Raw genomic sequence first — 22,712 nt, forward strand, 5'->3', positions numbered from 1 at the left:
CGCACTAATGTACATAGTTTAAACTTACGTCATAGGGGCTTGTTGACGGTCCCTATACACAAAACAGTTTATTTCCGCAGATCTTTTTCACATAATGCTTGTAAAGTTTATAATTCGTTACCACCGTCCATTAAAACTCTTTCGGTTCATGGCTCCAAAGTGCAAGTAAGATTACTACTGCAGCTGAGTAAGCTACAATAAAGTGCGAGACAGTAGATGAAACTTTTGAGGTTGGAAATAATTTAGTGTTATTAGTGATCGTGCATTTATTTATTAGAATAATTTTTTGAAATGTAATAATACGTTGGATTGGGGCTGTATGGAAGAACAGGGTCTCTCGGCACTGAATGCAGTCCCTTTTCCTGTTTTTATTCGTGTTATTTGTAGAGTTTTGATTTTGTTTTATGGAGAATAAATTATATATTATTAATTTATTATCTAATTATTAAGAGTGTAATGGACAATCGTAATTGGAAAATTTCGGTTAAGTTATGATTATTGGAGGTAATATGCAGAGTTATGCTAATGTCAAATGTATAGTGCAAAATCTGTTTTTGGCACAATATTTTAAAATAGGAATCCGTTCTTCATTCCATTCAACCTCTTTGACGTATCTATCTGCTGCTTATAGTAAATTAAATTTTCCCTTAACCAATACGGGCAAGGTTGAGGAAAGCGATTTAATTTCCGTTCAAGGGTCGTCTCAAAACCGATATCGACCGTAAAAAGTGCGTTAATTCTGCTCCGTTAATTAACGACCGTTAACGTATATAATTTCAATTATACAAAACAAAGTCGTCGAAGAATTCGTAATTCGATCCCCGCAATTCAGGCATGAACACTTGTAACTCGCAACCATTTGAGTGCATTATGAGATTCTTCCTTTTTTTTTTTAATTTTTAATATTTTACCGGCGACTAAACACAATCTATTATGGCTTCTCATTATGCTCGTGCATGCAGTGGAGAGATACAGGGTGTCCGAATGGGGCTACATTGTATTTCTCCCATGATGATGATTTGACATGGCGTCATTGTTACAAACGGTGAGTGTTACAGTTGGCCAAGCATCAAACCGCCGCAAATATCGCGTTGCCCCCAATTTTTTGCGATCTCTCTTTTCGTCGGGAAAGCGCGAGACGTCGAAGAAAACGAACCGCACTTCCCGCGTCGAAACGGCTCTCGTTTCAGGCGTCGGATCGCCCCTAGTTTCTGCAGTAATAATTTGTGCAACTGCACGCATTGTGCAGTCGAATATGAAAAGTAAACAGTGATATGCAGTCGAAGTATGATATCATGTTACTATTGTAAGGGGGATGTAGTTATGGGTGGGCTCTTGTTTGATATACCTGTTAAATTCAGATCGAAATTGAATACACATATTCGGTTTTTTTTGTTTTGGCTTTTGTTTGCTTGATTAGTACACGAACGCGTCAAGAGGGCGGTGAAATTTTCAAATATTTTCCGATTTACCGGTCATTTATGGCACAATAAATAAGAGGGATAAAATAAAACGATGACACCGAATATGTGGTAGTAAAACGAAACTGTAAAACTGAGGTCCAATAATAATTAAACCTGATCGTTAAAACAAACGTCGGCGGATAATCTATAACCCTTAATAAATAAAAACGAGAAATTAAATAAAATGAAATAAAGAAAAGAGGAGATGAGATTTTAACAGTCCGACCGAATCGGCTTAACGTATCTTCCTTGCTCTGACAGATACAAGTTTGTGTTTCTTAAATTCGTGCGCGTATGCTTATTGAGCGGTTTCCAGTTTGGAAAAGCGAGCCTCCATTTACATATTTTAACGTATTTCTGCATGCAATTTTTTCATTAATCTTTCGCGGCGTTACGCCTACGCCCGCGTGTGTAATGCGGCTCTGCGTAAACTTTCCAAGGGTCCCTCGTAGGCGGCCAGTTTTTTGGAAACGCGAGCCGCCTACTGCAGATCTTGACTCCTAATGCTTAAACCCTAATTACAGGTTGTCACTATTTGAAATGCGGTCTGTCCATCTGTCTGCCGTTTAATGCGCTTAAGGATCGCCGGGCGTAAATAATTTTTTCACTTAAATACGTTTGTTGACACTTGCGGAATTCGCCTGGACGCGCGGTGGAAGTATTTCAAAATTGGAAAGCGTATAGGGCGAATCGATCAAAGCCGCAATATGCGAATATTTATCCATATCTTTTGTCGCAACAATTCGTGGTCGGGTCGGTATGCGGTTATTAAAGCTTTTGTTGTTTCACAATCGGTAATTAAGGTGACAACAAGCGCGCATGGACCTACACATTTTTGGCATAAAACGGTAACGTATAACCGCACAATTAACAATTACGAATATGCGCTTTGTTTCCTGCAATAATTTATTATTACACTTGACCCTCAGTATTTTAACCCAAATTCGACAAATACATTCCGCGCATTCATTTCGACGTACGGTAAACTAAGTAAAATTGATAAATTTGAAAAGAAAAACAACTCCATTAACACCACGTAACAAACAACAAACGCTCGCCAAGCGAAATCAAAAAGTAATTTAATTATATTTATCATCTTTTACGGTTCTCTATAAAAACCCTAAGCTCGCAACACATAAAATCGAGTCGAGGAGGGCAATCTAATATAATATGTTTAATTACGACCGAACCTAATAAAAAGTTGTGTGAATCACGGAATCATCAACTGTAATTGCCAGTCTCTTAAATGAGAAACTGGACTCGTAAAAGACCGAAACTAAGAAAGTGTTTATTTTATTCCGGCAATAACACTTGTCCTTCTCGCTTGATCTTAAACTCACATTTAGAAATTACCCTAGTAATTAAACTGCTGTAATTCGCACTTGTATCCAACTCACTTATTCCTGTGCAGATTAAAACCAACAACAATAAACATTAATAAACTGAAACATCAAGTTAGTTCAAGTTAGTTAAATGCAAATCAGATAGAGCCCAGTCAAGTTAAATAAAAATAAAGAAATTTATATAGTTTGGAAATTTGACCAAAAATGTCTTTGGGCCTTCCTCTTGAACATATTCGAAAACTCCTTATGTGGGAGGTGCGCAACAGGCTACCATTTTGGATTTTATGTCACTTTCTTTGGTTTTTCCTCAATATCTCGAAAACTATCAACTTTTTCATAACCACCTGTATATACAAAAGTAAAGATCATCAAATTTCCTACAAAAAACGTAGGTATAACAAGTTTTTTTCTACCTGTAATCCTTTAGGAGATACATAGATGTTTATGCAGAAAAAGTAAACCTTCCGAGGGGAGAAAATCGCTAAAAATTGTTCTTGGTTCTAGTGTTTTCGTCGGTGTCTATTACCTTTATGACTAAGTATTGCCGATAGTATGCTGTGTACGTAGAGGGGTAAAGGGGGAGGAGAAAGAGAAATAAACATACTGAAGTAACAAACATAAAAACTAACCGAAATATATTAAACCCCTAAAGAGCATCTAAAAACAGGAACAGAGAAGCGTGACCCCACGGGGTCATTGGATTTGACCCATTTTCAATAGGCTTATTACATGTGGCATATAGGTCACCTGTGCAAAGTTTGAACCAAATCGGTCCAAGCGTTTTACGGACAGACGGACACCATCGACTCCCCTATAAAGCTTACATCGCTTTGCTCTGCCGCTTAATAATACACTCTCCTTCACCCATTAAGCTCGTAATATCACAATTCCCGTACGAGGGGCACTGGACAGTTGAGGCACACCCCATTCGATTGCGAGCAGGCGACCGAGCATGAGACGCCGAGTAAAAGTTTAGAAAGATGATATTGTTGCTTTCCTCATGCTATTGATAAAAAAGTGACGTAAAATCCAACATGTTGCGCACACCCCACATATGGGGTTTTCGGATATGTTCATCAAGAGGAAGATCCAAAGAAAATTTTAGGCTTTATTTTTATTTGTCATTTTGGTAGTAGATTGACTGGGCTAATAGATAACATCCCCTAATTAGGGGCAGCCGGTTAGTGAACCGACAGATTTTGTCTTTTTTGTTTACTGTATCTTAAATCCTCAGACAGACGGACGATATTTGCGCAATTTAATAATTAATTTTTGTTAAGTCGGTTAATGTTAATTATTAAATCAAGAATGAAAAACACTGTTTATATTATTATGGTTTATTAGTAATTTTTTTACTTTTTGTATGTAGAAGTTAATATTTTGTCAATTGATGACAAAAAGTTGAGGCAGTGTTGAATTTTTGAATGGTTAAAAAGTGTTTTATATTCTTTAATTAACGACAATAGACTATTATGGACTAAATGAAATTGATAAAAAAAGTTATTCTTTGTTAAATGATATGATATCTTACATAGTTAAAAAGAGTATAAAAAATTCTTTTAATCACACACAAATAAATGGGTCACACATTTAAAAAACCACAGCGGGTTTTTACCTTACTGTAGCTAAAGTACTGAATCATTTAATTTTTAAGCGAATGCCTTTAAAACAAAAGATACGGTAATTGCTGTTAAACGTCACTTGTTTTTACTAGTTTACGATCGTTTTATTTAATATTTAAATTAATTCTCAAAAAGCCTTATTCAAATGCACTAAAGCGTGATACGCTTAAAATTTAAGTAATTGTTATTAGAACTCACCATTTTCCTTATTTTATTGTCCTTTAATTAATAACAATGATAATTGAATGCCAGTTTTCCACATTTGGTTGCTTATGTAACGCTTCATAAGTTATAAGTAATTGAAAGGACTAATTTTCGAAACGTAATATCTTTGCATATACAGTGGTATTTATTAAGAAGCAGACATAGGGATTTGCATGTATTGTTTTTCACTGTCTACTTTTAAATGACAAAACCTTTGCCGAAGGGCGTCTAATTTTATGCAACCAAAACAAATGAAGATCTGGCTGTCACATTAATTAATTTGAATATTGTCGTTTTGGGTTCCGTATTTTTATTTTGGTTCGTGTACGATGTATTCAACTGAAGAAAAAATTGGTAATTGTCAATTGGTATATGCCGGACACAGATTAAGAAGCGTAAAAGATTTTTTTTCTATTAAGCCCGAGCAACAATATTCAAAATAATTAATATGACAGCCAGATGTTTATTTGTTTTAAAAAGTTATTTTAGATGCATAAAATTAGGAACCCTTCAGAGGAGATTTTGTCTTTTAAAAGTAGACATAGGGAACATACATAAATCCCTAGTTTACTTCTTAATAAATATCACTGTATAATCAAATCGAAATAGAAAACCAAAAGGTGTGGTACATCATTTTACTTCGTAGTTCAAATCGCCCATGCTACTGCTATTCTTCTGAAATTCATTCCTGAGTTTCAGTGCTACAGAAAAGTTTTCAATGTAGCGAAGAGTTTATGAGTATAAATTCATCAAACAGTTGCAGAGATTCGTTATGAATTTAAATTATTCAAATACGCACGAATACATACGATCAGATCCGCTGTATGCAACAGGCTCAATTGTTCAAGCCGCGCGCGGGCATATGAAGAATACCGGGGATATACAATTATTAATTGCGCCGTAAAAATTTCCCCGATGTAGAAATCGGCTTTGTTGGGGAAATTCCGTCGTAGAAATTACTTAATTACACGGAACGGTTTCGGTGATTTCAAATCCGTGTAGGTATCGCATTCGTATTTTCTCGCCCGTATTAAAATTGAAATAAGCCGAGAAAATGTTATTTTTCCGAATTTCGTCCAATTGCCATGTTAGTTAACAACAATATATGCAAAAAACCGTATAAAGTAGTTTTCTTTGGCGCCCTGTATCTCAGAAACCAGGCCGTTGCGAATTCATGTTCATATAAACTTTTTATCTTAAAATTTGTCAAAGATTTACCCTTTACAGTTTCTACAAGCACTTAATTAACACCCTGTATAATATGCTCTAAGCAAGTTTTCCTAATTTTATAAGCATCTAAAGTACTTATTTTTTTATGTAACATGTTATACCCCTAACTGTAATGGTTTCGCTGTTATACCCTTTTTTCTTCAAAATTTGACAGTTTTCCGGAATTTTTTTTAGATATACTAAATCGCGCAGGTGGCTAATTTTTTAACTGAGGCACAGGTTAAGACCTCTTCCACAATCACATATTTTGTTTAGGTACTTTATCGAAAAAATAAAATTTTCGATTGACCTTCGCTAAATGTCATATTTTTTAAAAATTTCAAATGGCACCACACATTCCATAAGAACATTTTAAAGAAAACCAAGTTGAAACGCCAATTTGTAAAAAAAGGTTTTTTCCGAACTCAAGTGTGCCATGATAAAACAAAAGATGTCCATCACAATTAACAGTAGGTAGTAAAGTTGTCGGCAGCAAGGGGCGTGGCGTCCATGGATGCGAGTGATGCGTCGCATCCCTTCAAAAATTGGCGGTATTTGTTTATTTATTTTTTATTTGTAGGTAATTAATATTTTTTAACCCTACCAGAAGCATACATTATTTATTTACTAATTACTAGTACGCCTCTGTCAAATTTAAATTATTTTATTTCGAGCCGTGCGAGCGAAGTTGCTGACTGACTAGGTTTGATGCGATGGTGTATGCCACATAAAGACAAACGTTCGAAGTCAACATGAATCAATGACCTCACATGGATCACTCTGCTGCTGCTAAATGCTCGTTTACGTGCACTGTGATGCGATTTCAGGACCGCATCTCGTTCTTGCAGTTTAAGCGTAATAAGCGCGTTGAGTTTGTTTTTGTATGCGATCGCGATGGCTGCTCCTGCTCCAATGAAATGTGACTGTGTCATTGAAAAGCTGTTACGTTCGTCATTTAATACTTGTTCGTTTACACAAAAATTACAAATAATTGAAAATGGACAACCGCGACCCACTTTAAATATAAACACGAAACTGAAATCGTGCGTTCGACATTTTAATGAAAACGTATATAAAAATGAACATTGGCTTTGTGGGTGTAAGGAACTAAATAAGCTTTTTTGCTGGTCTTGTTTATTGTTCTCTTCAGAGAAAAGTGTGTGGAATACATCGGGATATAATGATTTAAACAATATATATCGTTCCGGTAAGAGGCATACTAATTCGGAGAATCATATTTCCTGTGAAAAAAAGTTGTTATTGTTTGGAAAAAGTCAAAGAATTGAATTTGCTTTAAGTACTCAGTACAAACTAAGTATAGAAAAACATAATTAAATTGTTAAACAAAACAGACACATTGTGGGATCTCTTGTCAGGGTGACATGTCTGCTAGGTAAACTTGGCCTTCCATTTAGAAGTCATGATGAAAGCGACTCATCAAAAAATAAGGGAAATTTCGTAGAATTTATTAATGAAATGGCAAGAAATGATAACACGCTTAAAACGCATTTAGATAATTCTACTGTTTTTCGCGGTCTTTCCCCAGACATTCAGAATGATTTAATCCAATCAGTTGCCGAAGTAATGATCGAAAAAATTAAAACAGAGATCTCGAAAACTGATTTTGTAGCCCTAATTTTAGATGAAGCTTCTGATATCACTATGAAATCACAATTGTCAGCTACTTTCCGATATGTAACTGAGGATGGAAATGTTCAAGAAAGGTTTGTGCACTATACAGATGTCAGCTCTGATAGAAAAGCAGATTCTCTTTTGCAACACACTTTGCAAATTTTGAAGGACTTTGGTTGTGCTGACAAATTAGTGGCACAAACTTATGACGGTGCGGCTGTAATGGCAGGCGAACATAGTGGATTGCAGACGAGACTTCGAGAACATTGTAAAACCGCAACATTTATTCATTGTTATGCCCATAAACTGAACCTAGTTTTATCTCAGTCCGCTAGTTTCATTAAACCAGTTAAAATTTTCTTTACAAATCTTTTAAGTTTTTCCGTTTTTTTTGCCAAGTCGTCCAAACGAACACGCGCACTGGCTACTCATGTAAGAAAGAGAATTCCAACTGTCGCTCCTACAAGGTGGAACTTTCAAAGCCGAATAGTACAAACGGCGAAGGAACATAAGGAAGATTTGGAAGGACTTTTTCAAGCAATTGTGGAAGATCAAAATCAAGAATGGGATCGCGAAACGACCATTTGTGCTAGAGGCTTTTTAACTTTATTGCGAGATTTTGATTTTAATTTTTTCTTGGACGTGTTTTCTGCAATATTCCCACACTCTGAGAGCCTGTTTAAAATTTTACAATCAAAAATTTCAGATATCGCTTACTGCAATAAAAAGATCGACGATTTTAAATCACATATCCAGCGAATGAGAGAAGAGTTTAGTGATATTTGGGAGCGTATGGAGAGATTTACGTCGGACTATCGGCCACCAAACAAGAGAATGCGTTTGGATTCAATTCCCGAAGAAGATAAGAAAAGCACATACGCACGTTTGTTTTATGAAATTTTAGACGTTATTATTTTGAACATTACTCAACGGTTTAGCGAAATTTCTAAGTTGAAATTTTTACGTCTTCTGGATTCCACACTATTTGATTCATTTGTAAAGAACTTCCCTGACGAACTTTTTTCTTCTTTATTAACCACGTACGGAAAATTCTTTGACGCAGATCGTTTAAAAAGTGAACTTTCAGTGATTTATAGAGATCCCGATATGAAAAAGAGCAGTGTGTTTGAGCTACATCAATACATTACGTCTTTTGGATTATCTTCTGTCTTCCCAGAGTCATCTAAATTGTGCAAATTAATTTTAACTATTCCTGCCACAAGCAGTTCCGCAGAGAGATCGTTTTCTTGTTTAAAAAGAATAAAGACTTATCTGCGAAATTCTCAAAACCAACAAAGACTCTCCGCTTTAGCATTAATGAGCATTGAGGGTGCACTGTTAGAAGATATGAGATCGGTACCCACATTTGAAGAAACAGTTATAGACGTTTTCGCTAAACAAAACAAAAATCGACGAATTGATCTTCATTTTAAAAATTAGTACATACTTACCTTTTTTTATTGTTACTGCTTTTTCGTATTAAATTTAATAAAAAAAAATTGTACGTTTGTTTATCAATTCTGGACCTTATAATGCTTTAAAATGCGATTTTCAAGGGCAAATTTTGCAAAAACCCCCCTTCGATTTGGCGGTTGTCCACCCCCCCCCTCACTATCCCTCGCGTCATCACTCAACGCTCCGCCCTTGCTTACAAACCACAGTTACTTGGCACTGTCCAGTTACTATTTATACAAAGAATATAACAAAGTGACTTATTTTATATGCGTTGAAATCAATTGTTTTATACAGAGCTAAACGAAAACGATTTTGAACTTTTTAATCCATGGGAGAATTTCAAGTGATTGCACCCCTGTGCCAAATACACTGTTATTACAGTACAATTTCAAGACAGTAGTTGGCACCACTTATTATTAATTAATAAAGATCAGTTTTGAGGTTAAAGTAGGAAAAAATAGGTCCAAAAATCAGCTTTTCTTAATGTAAATAAATTTAGGGATGGCAAAAGGTTCATTACTAAAAAGCAATTCACATGCGTCAGGCTTCTTTATGAATATAAAAAAATCACCTTCTTGAGAACGTAATCAATTCGAAGCTCACTGCATTTCAACTTTGCGCATCTATTAGTTCTACTACAAATACGAGGCTAAAATTCTACTGTGTCTAGAAGACATAGGTGCCAAGCATTGGTATATTCAACATAAATCAGTTCGCAGACGTCCCCTAACGCTTATTAAAATTAATGATGACAACGTTGTGCCAATAAACTGGCATGAGTGTCGATAAACTGTCCTCTTTACCCTATCATGCGGCTTCTATATGCAGGCTTAAAAAATTTGTGTACATATCTAGCGATAATATTGAACGCAGAATAACTGGGCCTGTATATAATAAAAACTGCCGATATTCTGTTGCTTTAAATCGATTTACTTCAGATAAAGATCGCGGTTTACGAGCAAATTCACAAGGTGAAAATGGTCTTTGTTTAATTAATGCTTGTGATATATTTTGAACTTTTATGTGCTGCAATTTTGTCGGTGGTTTTCCAGTAACCCACATTAACAAAAGCTTTCTCATCACACCTAAACAAATGAGGTGCATATAATCCAATGGAAAAGCAGCTATCATATTAAGACCAGGAATAGATTCTAGTATTGTAGTTCCAGTGTGATGATCTTCATCTACCTTGTTTCGGAATTCTTGGTTTGTTCGATGTTTAAGGTTTGCTATTTGGGGAAAACACACACGATTTTCTACAAAATTACCTACTGTGTAACATTTTGTACAGGAACTGTAACCAGCGTGACCTTTCGTCTTTTTTATAAACGCCTTTGCTGGAGCGTCACAAACAAATGCTGCTATTTCAAATGGAAATATTTTACCATTAAAAGTAAAGCCGTTGTTTGTTAAGAAAATTGCTTCTTGAACAAAATCATTTAAAAATATATTTGGTTCTTTAGGTTTGTCAAAACCTTGATAAACACCAATTAATTCGACATTGTTAACATTACCTTGTAAATTACACAAAATTAGCCAGAGCTGATTGCTGCTACTTTTTTCAATAGGCAGACCATCGATATTAACACATATCTTAATTCCACTGGCAGGTGTTAAATGGGCTAAATTATTCTTAGCCAACAATTTTGTAACTGCTTTAATAATTCCAATGTGGAAGTACTGACCTGGTTCAATTGTTTTGATATGCAACTGTCGAGGTGTGTCAAGTAATGTTCGTGCATTGCTTGGGAGTGTAGCATCAAAAAACATTTTTAGCAATAGAAGTAATGCATTTAATGCGACATGAGGTATATTAAATTTAATGGCCCAGCAAGCTAAATGAGACTGAAAATTTTCACTGGCATGATCATTAGTAGTGGTAGGGAAATTAAACGTGGATGACTCTGGAGACGAATCACGAACGTTATTATTAGATTCAGTATCGGAACTAAATAACGAAAATTCATCACTATGCACTTCCACGTCAATACTGTCATCAACTACAGAATGTAAGGGTTCTACATTGCTAATATCATCAATAATAGCTAACGAATTGGGTACATCAAGATCGGAATTGGGTATATTATCAGCCACTTGCGGGACATCATAAGAAATCATTTCGTCGGCCAGATCGGTTCGTGTTCTCGCAATTCGATACTGGCTCCGAGATGCACAAACAGAATTTCTCTTTCTTTTAGAAGCCATTATAAAAAGAAATCGTACTTATGCACTTACCGCCAACAAATTTGAGGTTACGTACAAAATACACCGCAAAAATACTTCATACAGCGCCTGCAACAAATTATTTAAATTAATTCCTCATTTTAACTACTTGCAATTATTATTTATTTACCTGTACAAGTGTTGTAATCCTGAAAATTACCGCCAACAAATTTGAGGTTACGTACAAAATAAACCGCGAAAATACTTCATACAACGCCTACAACAAATTATTTAAATTCATTCCTCATTTTAACTACTTGCAATTATTATTTGTTTACCTGTAAAAGTGTAATCCATAAAATAACTACACTACAACAAAACAAAGCATTAAACAAATGGAACCTGTAAAACACGTAACGGGACGAGTGTCGAGTTCTACCAACTACGAAAAAATTAGCCGCCGCTACCAACAGTGTAAACTGTAAACGCGAATAGTAACACAAACCGAAGATATGGCGTATACTGAACGAACGGTGTTGTACCAACATAGGACGTCTTAACACGTACGTACGATGGATGTACAAATTTGGTAATAAGTCTTACGCAACAACAATAACTCATAAATGGACGTACACGGTACATACGTGTACCTTACGTACATGGAACGTGTGCTGCTGTACGTATGATGGAAGTACATATTTAGTCCAAGGACGTATGTACTAATAACAGCTTAATAACGGACGTACATAAAACGAACTGTGCTATCTGGGTATATATATATATATATAATATATATATATATATACACATACATACATACAACATACATACATACATACCACACACACTACAAAAGGTACTTTATCACCTCCGGAGCGATGCACGCTGGTATCTTATCATATTAAATAATATAATATATATATATATATACTGGATTAAAATATGCTTTCCGTCCAATGCTTGAATGCTTGAATTCCACACAACATCCACGAATTTCTTTAAGACGACCTGAAGCTACGAGTCTCAACCGGGTAATGGCATCTAATCGAAAGAATGTGAATCTATTTTACGATAATCTGGAACTAGCCTTCGAAAAATATAAATTTCTCGCAAGGCGCATTTTTGACGTGGATGAGACTGGAATTAGTGGAGTTCATAAACCTCATCGAATTTTGGCGGAAAAGGGAAGAAAACAAGTGGGCGCGATAACTAGTGGTGAAAGAAATCAGACTACCACTGTTGTGTGTTGCATGAGTGCAGCCGAAGATTTCGTGCCTCCTATGTTTATTTTTAAACGCGAGCCCATGAACAATGCGCTGGAAAAGAATGGACCAACAGATGCAATCTACCGCTCCTCGAAATCAGGGTGGATAACAGAAGAGCTATTCGTGGAGTGGTTAAAGCATTTTGCTCAATGTGTAAATGCTTCTACGGAAAATCGTGTTTTAGTTGATTTAGAATACAACAAAATTGAGGTGACTGACATCGCAGAGCTAAGGCGTACAATCGCATCACTTCCAAAGAAAAAGGCGTGAACGGATTTAAAAATACGGGCATCTTTCCGTTAGACAGAAACGTGTTTGGGGAAGAAGAGTTTATTGAAATTCCAGAAGAACCAAATTCCGTTATTCGGGCAGAAACCAACGAACTATGCGAGCCTCCCCAAGAAACAGTTTCTTTAGATCCAAGGCCCGGAACTAGTGGAGATCCAGATCCGTCGTATGTATCAAGCGGAAGCCATGATGAAGTAGATGTGCGTCAAGTCACCGGCGGCGTCGCCAGTAAAAACCTTTAACAAGAAGCCACTTGCTCATTCAACGAGAAAAAGGCGCCAAAGAAGAACATCTTCCAGTGATAGTTTTTCATCAGCAATAACAGAAGTCTCCGACGATAACGCAACCAATGATAAAGATAAGACCATTCAGTTAAAGAGCAGATCCTTTGAAAACTTTCAACCGACACCCCGATTAACAGAAAAACCACACTCTAAGAGAAGAAAACAAAAATCTCAAATACTAACTTCCACTCCGCTGCAGGCATCTTTGGAGGAGAATGAAATAAATAGGGAAAAGAAGAAAGTTGACGAAGCTACAAGAAATTTATTTTAAAGGGGAAAATCCGTAGGACTCAAAACAACAGCAGCTAAAACACCATTAGAAAAGAAGTCCGCGCCGAAAAGGCAACAAGGAGGAGGTAAGGTAAAGGACATATGTCCAATATGCGTGGAAACTGACACAGCAGATGAACTGTGGTGGCGGTGTAGATCATGGGGCACTTAGCTTCATGCTGGCTTGGCAATTAAACATTTCCGTTACTCCCTGGAAGGTCGAGAGTTTGTATTATATACCGATCACCGCCCACTCATCTACGCTTTCCAACGGCGCTTGGATAAAGCTAATGAACGACAACGACGCCAATTAGACTTCATTGGTCAGTACACAACAGATTTCCCTTATGTTCCCGGAACTGACAACATCGTTGCTGATGCTTGTTCCCGTATCAACCAAGTTGATGGACAACCAATCCAACTCACCGCTGAGTTGCTTGCAAACGCACAAGCTGCCGATCGTATATTGGCAGACGAAAAAGAATCATCTCCAGGGTTGAGCTGGACAGAAATCTTATTACCGGATGGCTCCAACCTCTTATGTGACAACTCAACTGGGGTAAACCGCCCATATGTACCTCCACAATACCGTCATCAGTTATTCCTGTCACTCCACAACTTGTCCCATCCTGGTAGACGTGGTTCTGTTGATTTGGTCCGCCGACGATACATATGGAAATCACTCAAGGCAGATTGTTCCCTATGGTCGAAAAGCTGTGTACCATGTCAGAGATCAAAGGTTTCGAAACACACTGTTACTACAACTACAAACATACCAGTACCAACAAGACGTTTTGGACAGTTGAACATTGACATAGTAGGCCCTCTACCTGCCTGCAACAACTACCGCTATCTTGTAACTGTGATAGAACTGTGATCTTATTTTTAATCTTGTTTAAGTTTAATATCATTTAATTTGGTTTTTAGTATGTTAGCGGTTAAGGTATTAGTACCTATATTTAGTTATTGTGCTTTCTTAGATTATTAATAATTGTCCTATAATTGGAATTTTATTATGTTGGGCAATAAATCGTATATTATTCAGTTTTGTACACCCCGAGGTACACCCTGTATAAATCCATCATCAAAAATAATTTTCAAGGTATAATTTATTTGAGTTCCGTCGATAGTAGTGAGTAGGAAGCTTGGGTAAATTGTCAAAAAACGTATTTAGAAATCGTATGTTCGTTATTATGACGAGATACAACAGATTCGCGCATGTTTAATTTGTTTGTACTGTTTGATAATATACCATAGAGCTACTATTGACCCAATCTTGTACAGTTACTATGTATAACGTACATCTAAAGTACTAACAAACATTTTTCGGTATACCTGCAATTTCTGGTTACCATCACTTAAAAAATACTCAAAAGTATCACTCCTTCTAGATTCTTCTTTGGTTCGGACTTTAGTTGGAACTTTGGATATGTTTGCAGTAACAAAAAGTCATAATCATCTGCTAGAGCATTATTCAATGCGCGTGGGGATCAGTTACATTTACCATTATGCCATCTTCAAATACCAGAGGTACATTATCCAGATCAAACAAATCCCAATTGTTATTCCGGGTTTGGAGCATTGAAACAATTTTTCTTCTCCGGGACAGCATGGTGCAATATCTCCTATCCCGGGAATATTAGACTGCAAAATATCCTATCTGAAAGTAATTGAAAAATAATGGAATTAGACAATACTAAATACTTTATACACAAAAAGGCATAAATACTCGTATCTACCTACCAAGAATGTAAAACAAATAATACTTACAGGACAAGTTGCCGTACCAATATCAAGCGGTGTCTAGTAGGAGAAATTTCAGCGGCATTTTTAAAACATAAATAATTTTTCTTGGCTTAGGAGCTTTTGCTGAATAATACCAAAATACAAATGAAATAATAATCTCATTTTCGCAAAAAATCGGATAGGAGATATGCTAGGTCGCCCGAGATATATATATATATATATATATATATATATATATATATAATAATGACATTTATTTCCACGTAATACCAAAACCAAATAAGTATAAAATATATATAAATGAGTAACACATAATGTATACGGGAAATGGGACTACATTCAGTGTTTTGACAACCCTGTTCTTCCATGTAACCCCAACTCGTTATAGGAAAATAAAATATAAATTGTAAATTACGCTAGCACTCAGGAACAAATTAATACTTGAATACAAAGAGAGGAAAGCAACGAAAATAAAAATACAAGTATAAGTACTATAATCTTAAGACACACCAGTTCATTTAGGTAGCTCCAGTTTCAGATATTGTCTGATTTTATTTTTGAAGCCAAGAGGTTGAAGATTTTTAAGAGGGGACGGAATCATGTTATACAGCTTACATATATTGTATGTGAACGATTTTTCAAAGTAAGCAGTGTGATGGAAAGGGATATTTAGTAGACCTCTATGGCGCAAATTTAGATTATGTAAGCTAGTTCTATATTCTAAACGATCAGCTAGGTAACTTGGTGTTTGGGTGACAATAACCTTATGGTAAAGAACTAGAGAATGCAACATTCTACGCTGAGACATATTAAGCCATCCCACCTCGATCATCTTATGTGAAATGTGATCTCTGCGCCCAATGCCATAAATAAATCTCAAACAAGAATTCTCCATAAATAAATCTCAAACAAGAATTCTGCACTCTTTGTATACGGGTGGCAGTAGCTGTGTCAATGCATGCATGAAACAAAACATCACAATAATTAAAATGTGACAAAACAAGGGTATCTGTTAGGGTTATTTTGGTTTTAGTAGATAACAGATGTCTATTCGGATACAAACGCTTTAGAGTAGAATATGCCTTGCGCAAACAATTATTAATATGGCTAACATACTTAAAGTTAGAGTCCATTAAAACTCCAAGATTTCTTGCATCGTGCGACACTTTCAATACCGATCCTTGCACTTTAATCCTAATGAGATCCAAGTTCTGGATTCTAGCTTTATCTCGTCCAAAAAGCAGCACAGTGGACTTTTTTGCATTAATAAATAAATTATGGTTTGTAGCAGTTCGGACAAGCACTTCAAGTTCTTTATTTATTAATTTTATTGCATCAGATGTATCAGACGGTGGGAATGAACAATATACCTGCGTATCATCAGCATACTGATGAAATTTACAGCTTTTAAAGTCCCTGCAGATATTATTTGAATATATGACATATAAAAGTGGCCCCAAAATGGAGCCTTGTGGGACTCCACTATGTACATCAAGTAAAGAAGATTTAATGTTATCCATAAGCACACAATGCTGCCTACTTTCAAGGTAAGAGGTAATAAGTTGTACCGCAGACACATCGAAACCGTAATGATTCAGTATTGATAAAAGAAGCTTATGATTTATAGTATCAAATGCCTTAGAAAAATCTACTAATACCAAAACTGAGATATCCTGCATCTGTAGCTTTAATGATATCGTCGGTAATACTAAGTAATGCTGTGGTGCAACTATAATTTTTTCGAAACCCAGATTGGTAAGGTGTTAAAAGATTATACTTAAGAATGTGTTCATTTATTTGATCTTTCATAACCTTCTCCAATATTTTCGACAAAGTGCACAGTATACTAATCGGTCTCAAGTCTTTATAGCATGAAGGATTATTAATTTTAGGAATAGGCTTGACATAAGCCACTTTCCATTGTGAAGGAAACGTATTATATAGTATATATATATATATATAATATATATATATATATATATATATATATATATATATATTATATCCTAGCATATCTCCTATCCGATTTTTTGCGAAAATGAGATTATATATATATACAGTGTGTCCCAAATCGGGTGGGATTGCATGGGTAACTTTGTTATTATTAAAGATAGAGAATTGGTTAAATGGGCAATGTTTTGCAGTTTTGGATGCTTGTTTAAAATTTCCTTATGGAAATTCAAAATGTCGCATAGGGTCGACGTAAATTCAAAAAAACTAAAATTGGTCATTTCCTTGAATGTCTTATATCATCGAAAGTATAAGAGATATAAAAAAAAGTTTTATATAAAAGTGACTGTCTTTGATACGCTTAATTTAGAATTGATGTTAAAAAAATTTAAGATGGCCACTTTTGAGGAACATTTACCAACTTCCTAAAGTTAAATGGGCGCCATATTGGATTTTTAGATTAGCAAAGTTACCCATGCAATCCCACCCGATCTGGGACACACTGTGTATATATATATATATATATATATATATATATATATATATCCTTTTTTTCCAGTTTCCAAAGACAAAAGAAGAATGGACCAGCATAGCGGCAGGGTTTGAAAACCGTTGGCAGATTATAAATTGTGGAGGCGCTTTAGACGGGAAGCACGTTAGAATCATACCTCCTCTTGGCTCAGGCGCACTATTACAATTACAAAAAATTCTGCAGCATGATTCTTTAGTAAATAGTAATTATGAATTTATATATGTGGACGTCGGTAAACAAGGTAGAATGTCTGATGGTGGAGCATTCGAATGGACTTCGTTATACAAGAAATGATTAGATAATAAGTTAAATTTTCCCACAAATGATGAAACTAAACAAAAATTAAACTTTGTCTTAATAAGCGCTGCAGCTTTTGCATTGCATGAACATATATTTTAAACCATATTCCGAAAAAGATTTAAATTACGAAAATAGTACCAGGTCAGTACATACCTACCTATTAATTACTCTAAATTCACTTCTAATTTGTATTATGTAACTAAGGTGTTGCCTGCCAAACTGAGAAGCTTCTTACCGCAATCCACTCCAAGAAAACGAAAGCTTCAAAGAGAAAATACTCGCCTTTGAAAATATGTGACAAAACTTGAAGAACAACTTCAGAATAAAAAATTCACAGATGGTGATTTTAAACAATTTTGCAACGATAATTTTAATAAAGATGTTGGACATTTCGTAAAAATGCAGTTGGAGTTATGCCGAAAGAAACCACAGGGTTACCGTTATAGTAAGAGTTTCAAACAATTTGCTCTGACAATGTATTTTTTGGGTCCCAAAGTATATAAGTTTAATATCACGAAAATTTAATATGTCTCCAAAATCTGCATTATGCCGTCTCACCAGTAAATCGAATATTACATCAGACTAGTTTGAGGACAAAATCTGGTACATATAAATATTGTATTTTATGTGCAGATGAAACGTCACTTACGCATAATGTTTTTTATAATGTGTCTCAAGATAGAATAATAGGATTTTATGAGGTAGGTGAACATAAAACACAATTACCCGCAAATTGTGCTTTGGTATTATTAATGGCTCGAGGTGTTCATGAAAGGTGGATACAGCCAACCGCTTTCTTTTTTTGTCAACGAATCACGCTCAGCGGCCGATATAAAAGGAATTGTTTTTAGCTGTATTACCCAATTGAATGCAATTGGATTTAATGTATTAGGTTTTGTTACAGATCAAGGTTCAAATTTCATTAAATTTACTAATTACGAGTATGTTGGTGTTACAGTTAATAAGACTTTCTTTTATGTTAATACTATACTAATTTTTATGAATTTTGCTGCTTGCTAATGTTTTTACAAAAATATCTAAAGACTACAATAACAACAAATTGTTTTTGAGACAGCGTCAATCGAAATTATATGACATCACTAAGATCATTAGGAATAAGTTCACTAGGAATAAATTAACCATTGTAAAAGCAGATAAAGGCAATTGTAATGCAATAGTTGCTCAAGAGGAATACATTTCCAGAGTCAATAGCTTTATAGCCACCCAACAATACTTAAAAATTAATAACAAAAACATTACTAACAATTATCAGAAGTTGGTTAGAACTAAAGTCAAAGATTGTATAAGTACTCTTGAGAAACATTGCAACATCCATAGCCTAATAGTTAAGAACCCTAGGACCCCTTTACTATACTGCCTACCTAAGCTCCACAAGGCAGACGTTAACACAGCGAGTTTCAATGATTTCCCTCTTAGGCCTGTGCTTTCTCAGATAAATTCTCCAACATACAGATTATCACAATTCCTCAATAAGACCTTTTATAAGATTACTAATTTTCAATCTCGTTTTTCTATAAAAAAAACTCTAGAGCTTGTCAATAAAATCAAACATATGTCAGTATCTAAAAACGCCTTATTAGTCAGTGTACTGAGTTGGTATGTCATATGTGTTTTATGGCCGTCAACGAATAAGATTACGGGAAATTTTATTTTCTGTTTCACAAGATGGGGATGAAACACATTGGTAATATAATCAATAAATAACTCGGCCTTCATCCACCCGTTATCACTAGTACCGATTCCCCACTCGTTTGGTACACTATCAACGATTGAGGCAGGGAACCTTTTATAAGGGTATATAACCATAGGCGGGGTAATAGCACCGGATGAGGAAAAAGTAAACATTACAGTAAGATTTGCCTTAGCAGGCCCCTGATCAACCTGATACACATTTTTTGTACCACGCGGAGCAATGAATTTATCTTCCTTCGGGCATAACAAAAAACACGTTTCATCCCCATTGTAAATCCTATCAGCATCTTCCAGAATACTAAAATAATTTTTCTCTTTTAAATATCCCTCTACAATATGGAACCATTTTCTGATGTCATTCTCAGACACATTACTGCTTGCTTTGGTGACAGCTTTCGGGGTTCGAGCAGTTAAATTTGGATGTCTACTTAAAAACGCGTTATACCAGTGCCTACCTGGAGTATTATTTTTAAAGGGTGTGTCTGGGATGATTATCTAAAAAAGTTTTCACGGATGCTTGAACATCAAATTTCCTTCTGGGAAATCCTTTTTGTTGGCTGTCAACAATCCATTCTTCTAACGTCCTTTCCCCTCTTCCCTGGTCAAGTAGGCTGATGGACCGTGCCCAATTAATTAAACTTATTTTTAATGTAAACCTTTTAGATCAAGACAACTGCGGCTGTGTGACATGCCTTAAGCGTCCATAGTTTGGCTCATCCCAGCTTTTTGTCCTTAATTGAAGACACAAGTGCATAACGGGTCTAAGTGACATTTTTTATGGAAATGGTTTTTTTTTTGCTTTTTGAGAGCTCTTGGGGTATACAATTTTGTCCGTCGTGGTAAAATCAGCTTTTGATTCATATTGACAAAGTTAGTAGTTGATAAAGGTTCTATGTACACTAAATGTTCATTTTTAAAGTGCATGAAGGGTCTATGTACGGGAAGTGTAACATAGACCCTTTATGCAACACAATATCTTGAAAAAACTGTTACTTACATCCTTTATGCGCTCTACACGGATGTTAAATTACACATAGACCCTAAAGGTAAGGTTAGGTAATACAACTACATGTGATTTGTGAATACAACTAGTGTGGCGTTACAAAACTAATTTTAGTGAGAACAATCGGTACCTACCCATGTAATGAAAGATGTCGGCAAGGAGTAGATATTTAGTACAACTAGGCTTAAAGAAATACGAAGGTAAGTAAAATATACAAAACTAATTTCAAATTTGCCAGTAAATCTTAGGTTAGGTTTAAAATTCAGTAGTTTTTGGTTTAAAATTTGTATTATAGGTGAAAATCAACATGGATCGGAAGAGGAGCAGCTGCACAAAGATGAAAGTTTGAAGCTAGAACAAGAACGAGCAAGATATTTAGAAAGAGAAAAGACACCTGAGCCAGACGAGGAACATTATTTAGATGGTAAAAGAATAAATAAAAATTAGTCGAATATTTTATATATAAGGTTCTTTTAGCGTATTGTGATGCTGAAGACCCGTTTTCTTCCGAAAGTTTATCGGACGAATATAACCCCAGTTCCGATAACGATTCTTCACATGATTCTGATGACAATTCTGAAGTAGAAAATTTGGCTCCAAGGAGTTCAATAAGTAGACACATTACCGCCGAGGACGACTTTATTTCTCAAGAGACAAGAGACGTTTCAGGACTTTCAACTGAAGTACTCCGTGATTTACAGGCTACAACGTCTGATGCAAAAGTGATTGGTAAGAAAAAAGTTTTCAATTTGCCAGAAAAAATATCAAGAAAAAGAAAACGTCGCCCAGAGACATGGACAAGAAATGTCTCCGCATTAGCCAGGCAACAAGGGAAACCATACATTTCACAGAAATCCAAAAAAGAAATGGCAGAAAAAAAAACCGGAATTGTGATTATTATGCAAGCACACATGCAAAAAGAGATGCAATGAGAAATTCAGTCAGAATGACAGAGAACAAATATTCAGAAAATTTTACAAGTTAGATCAAAATTCAAAAAATGTGCTTCTATTCAAATCAATTCATATCGAACCAGTTAAAAGACATCGCAAGGATAGGTTAAGCGACAAGTCTTCCACATTTTCATATAGAGTATCATGCAATAAAAATGTAGTTACTGTCTGCAAAACAGCCTTCCAGTCTCTATATCAAATTTCTCATAAAAAAGTACAATTGTTGCAGAACCAGTTAAACTCTGGAATAACAGCTCCATCCCCAGATAAAAGAGGCCACCATGATTCTAGACCAAACAAAATACCCGATGAAGTCGTTGATGTTATTAAAAAACACATAAACTCCTTTCCGGCTGAACAATCCCATTATTCCCGAAACAAAAACGCCAACAAAATGTATTTATCGCCATTTTTAAACATGTCCAAAATGTATGAGCTTTATAAGGAGTATGTGCAAGAAAACAAATTGAGCAACACATTTTTGATAAAAAAAAGTTTTTATGTGCATATCTTTTCAACGGAATTCAATTTATCTTTTTCGACTCCCAAAAGCGACACCTGCAGTACCTGCGACTCGGGCCTTAATAATGAAGAACATACACACAAATTTAACTTTGCTTTTGAGCAACAAAAAGTGGATAGGCAATATGCAAGAGATCATAAAGATGTGATCTACCTAACTATGGATCTACAACAAACAATGCCGTTGCCCAAACTTACAACATCAAAGGCATTTTACTTAAGGCAAATGTGGTTATATAACTTTGGAATCCATACTATATCAACCGATGGTGACAAATCATATTTTTTTACATGGACAGAAGATGTGGCGACAAAAGGCAGCTTAGAAATTGGAAGCTCACTACATACATTTGTTCAACTGCTTAGTGCCAAGGAAAAAATTGAACCATTTAGTTATTTGGTCAGATTCTTGTTCGGGGCAAAATAAAAATTTTAATATTATTTGTTTGTATCAATACCTAATCTTAAAAGGCTACGTAAAAGTCATAGATCACAAATTCCCCGAAGTTGGACATTCATTTTTAGATTCCGATAGGGATTTCGGAAGAATTGAAAAGCAAATGAGAAAACACGAAAAGATTTTTACTGCAGATCATTATAGAGACATAATAAAGTCAGCAAGCAAAAAGAACAGTGAAGTTATAAACATGAATGATCATTTCAAAGATTTAAATGAAATTCCCAAGAAGCTGAACCTATTCAATAGAAAAATGAACTCCGCAAACGAAAAAGTCTGCTTGAGGGATAATATAAAATGGATACGTGTCGAAAAATACGGAGAATATTTTTACAAAG

At 35.4% G+C, this 22,712-nt stretch overlaps 3 protein-coding genes across 3 annotated transcripts; 2 read left to right on the forward strand and 1 right to left on the reverse strand.

Moving 5' to 3' along the window:
• Window positions 1-6,592: 6,592 nt before the first annotated feature.
• LOC116182096 (zinc finger MYM-type protein 1-like) lies at window positions 6,593-8,935 on the forward strand. The gene is made up of 2 exons (XM_031502599.1): window positions 6,593-8,513; window positions 8,561-8,935. The coding sequence occupies exons 1-2, from the start codon at window positions 7,318-7,320 to the stop codon at window positions 8,568-8,570; spliced, it is 1,206 nt and encodes a 401-aa protein (XP_031358459.1). The 5' UTR covers window positions 6,593-7,317; the 3' UTR covers window positions 8,571-8,935.
• Window positions 8,936-9,735: 800 nt separating this feature from the next.
• On the reverse strand, window positions 9,736-11,720 carry LOC116182092. Its single transcript, XM_031502595.1, has 3 exons — window positions 11,430-11,720; window positions 11,282-11,368; window positions 9,736-11,220 (listed from the first exon to the last, which is right to left on the reverse strand). The coding sequence occupies exon 3, from the start codon at window positions 11,131-11,133 to the stop codon at window positions 9,736-9,738; it is 1,398 nt and encodes a 465-aa protein (XP_031358455.1). The 5' UTR covers window positions 11,134-11,220; window positions 11,282-11,368; window positions 11,430-11,720.
• A 405-nt stretch (window positions 11,721-12,125) lies between these two features.
• On the forward strand, window positions 12,126-12,886 carry LOC116182094. The gene is made up of 2 exons (XM_031502597.1): window positions 12,126-12,591; window positions 12,660-12,886. The coding sequence occupies exons 1-2, from the start codon at window positions 12,126-12,128 to the stop codon at window positions 12,884-12,886; spliced, it is 693 nt and encodes a 230-aa protein (XP_031358457.1).
• The last annotated feature ends 9,826 nt before the right edge of the window (window positions 12,887-22,712 follow it).

Source organism: Photinus pyralis, unplaced genomic scaffold (assembly GCF_008802855.1).
Source record: "Photinus pyralis isolate 1611_PpyrPB1 unplaced genomic scaffold, Ppyr1.3 Ppyr1.4_unclustered_Scaffold3517, whole genome shotgun sequence".
Lineage (NCBI taxonomy): Eukaryota > Metazoa > Arthropoda > Insecta > Coleoptera > Lampyridae > Photinus > Photinus pyralis.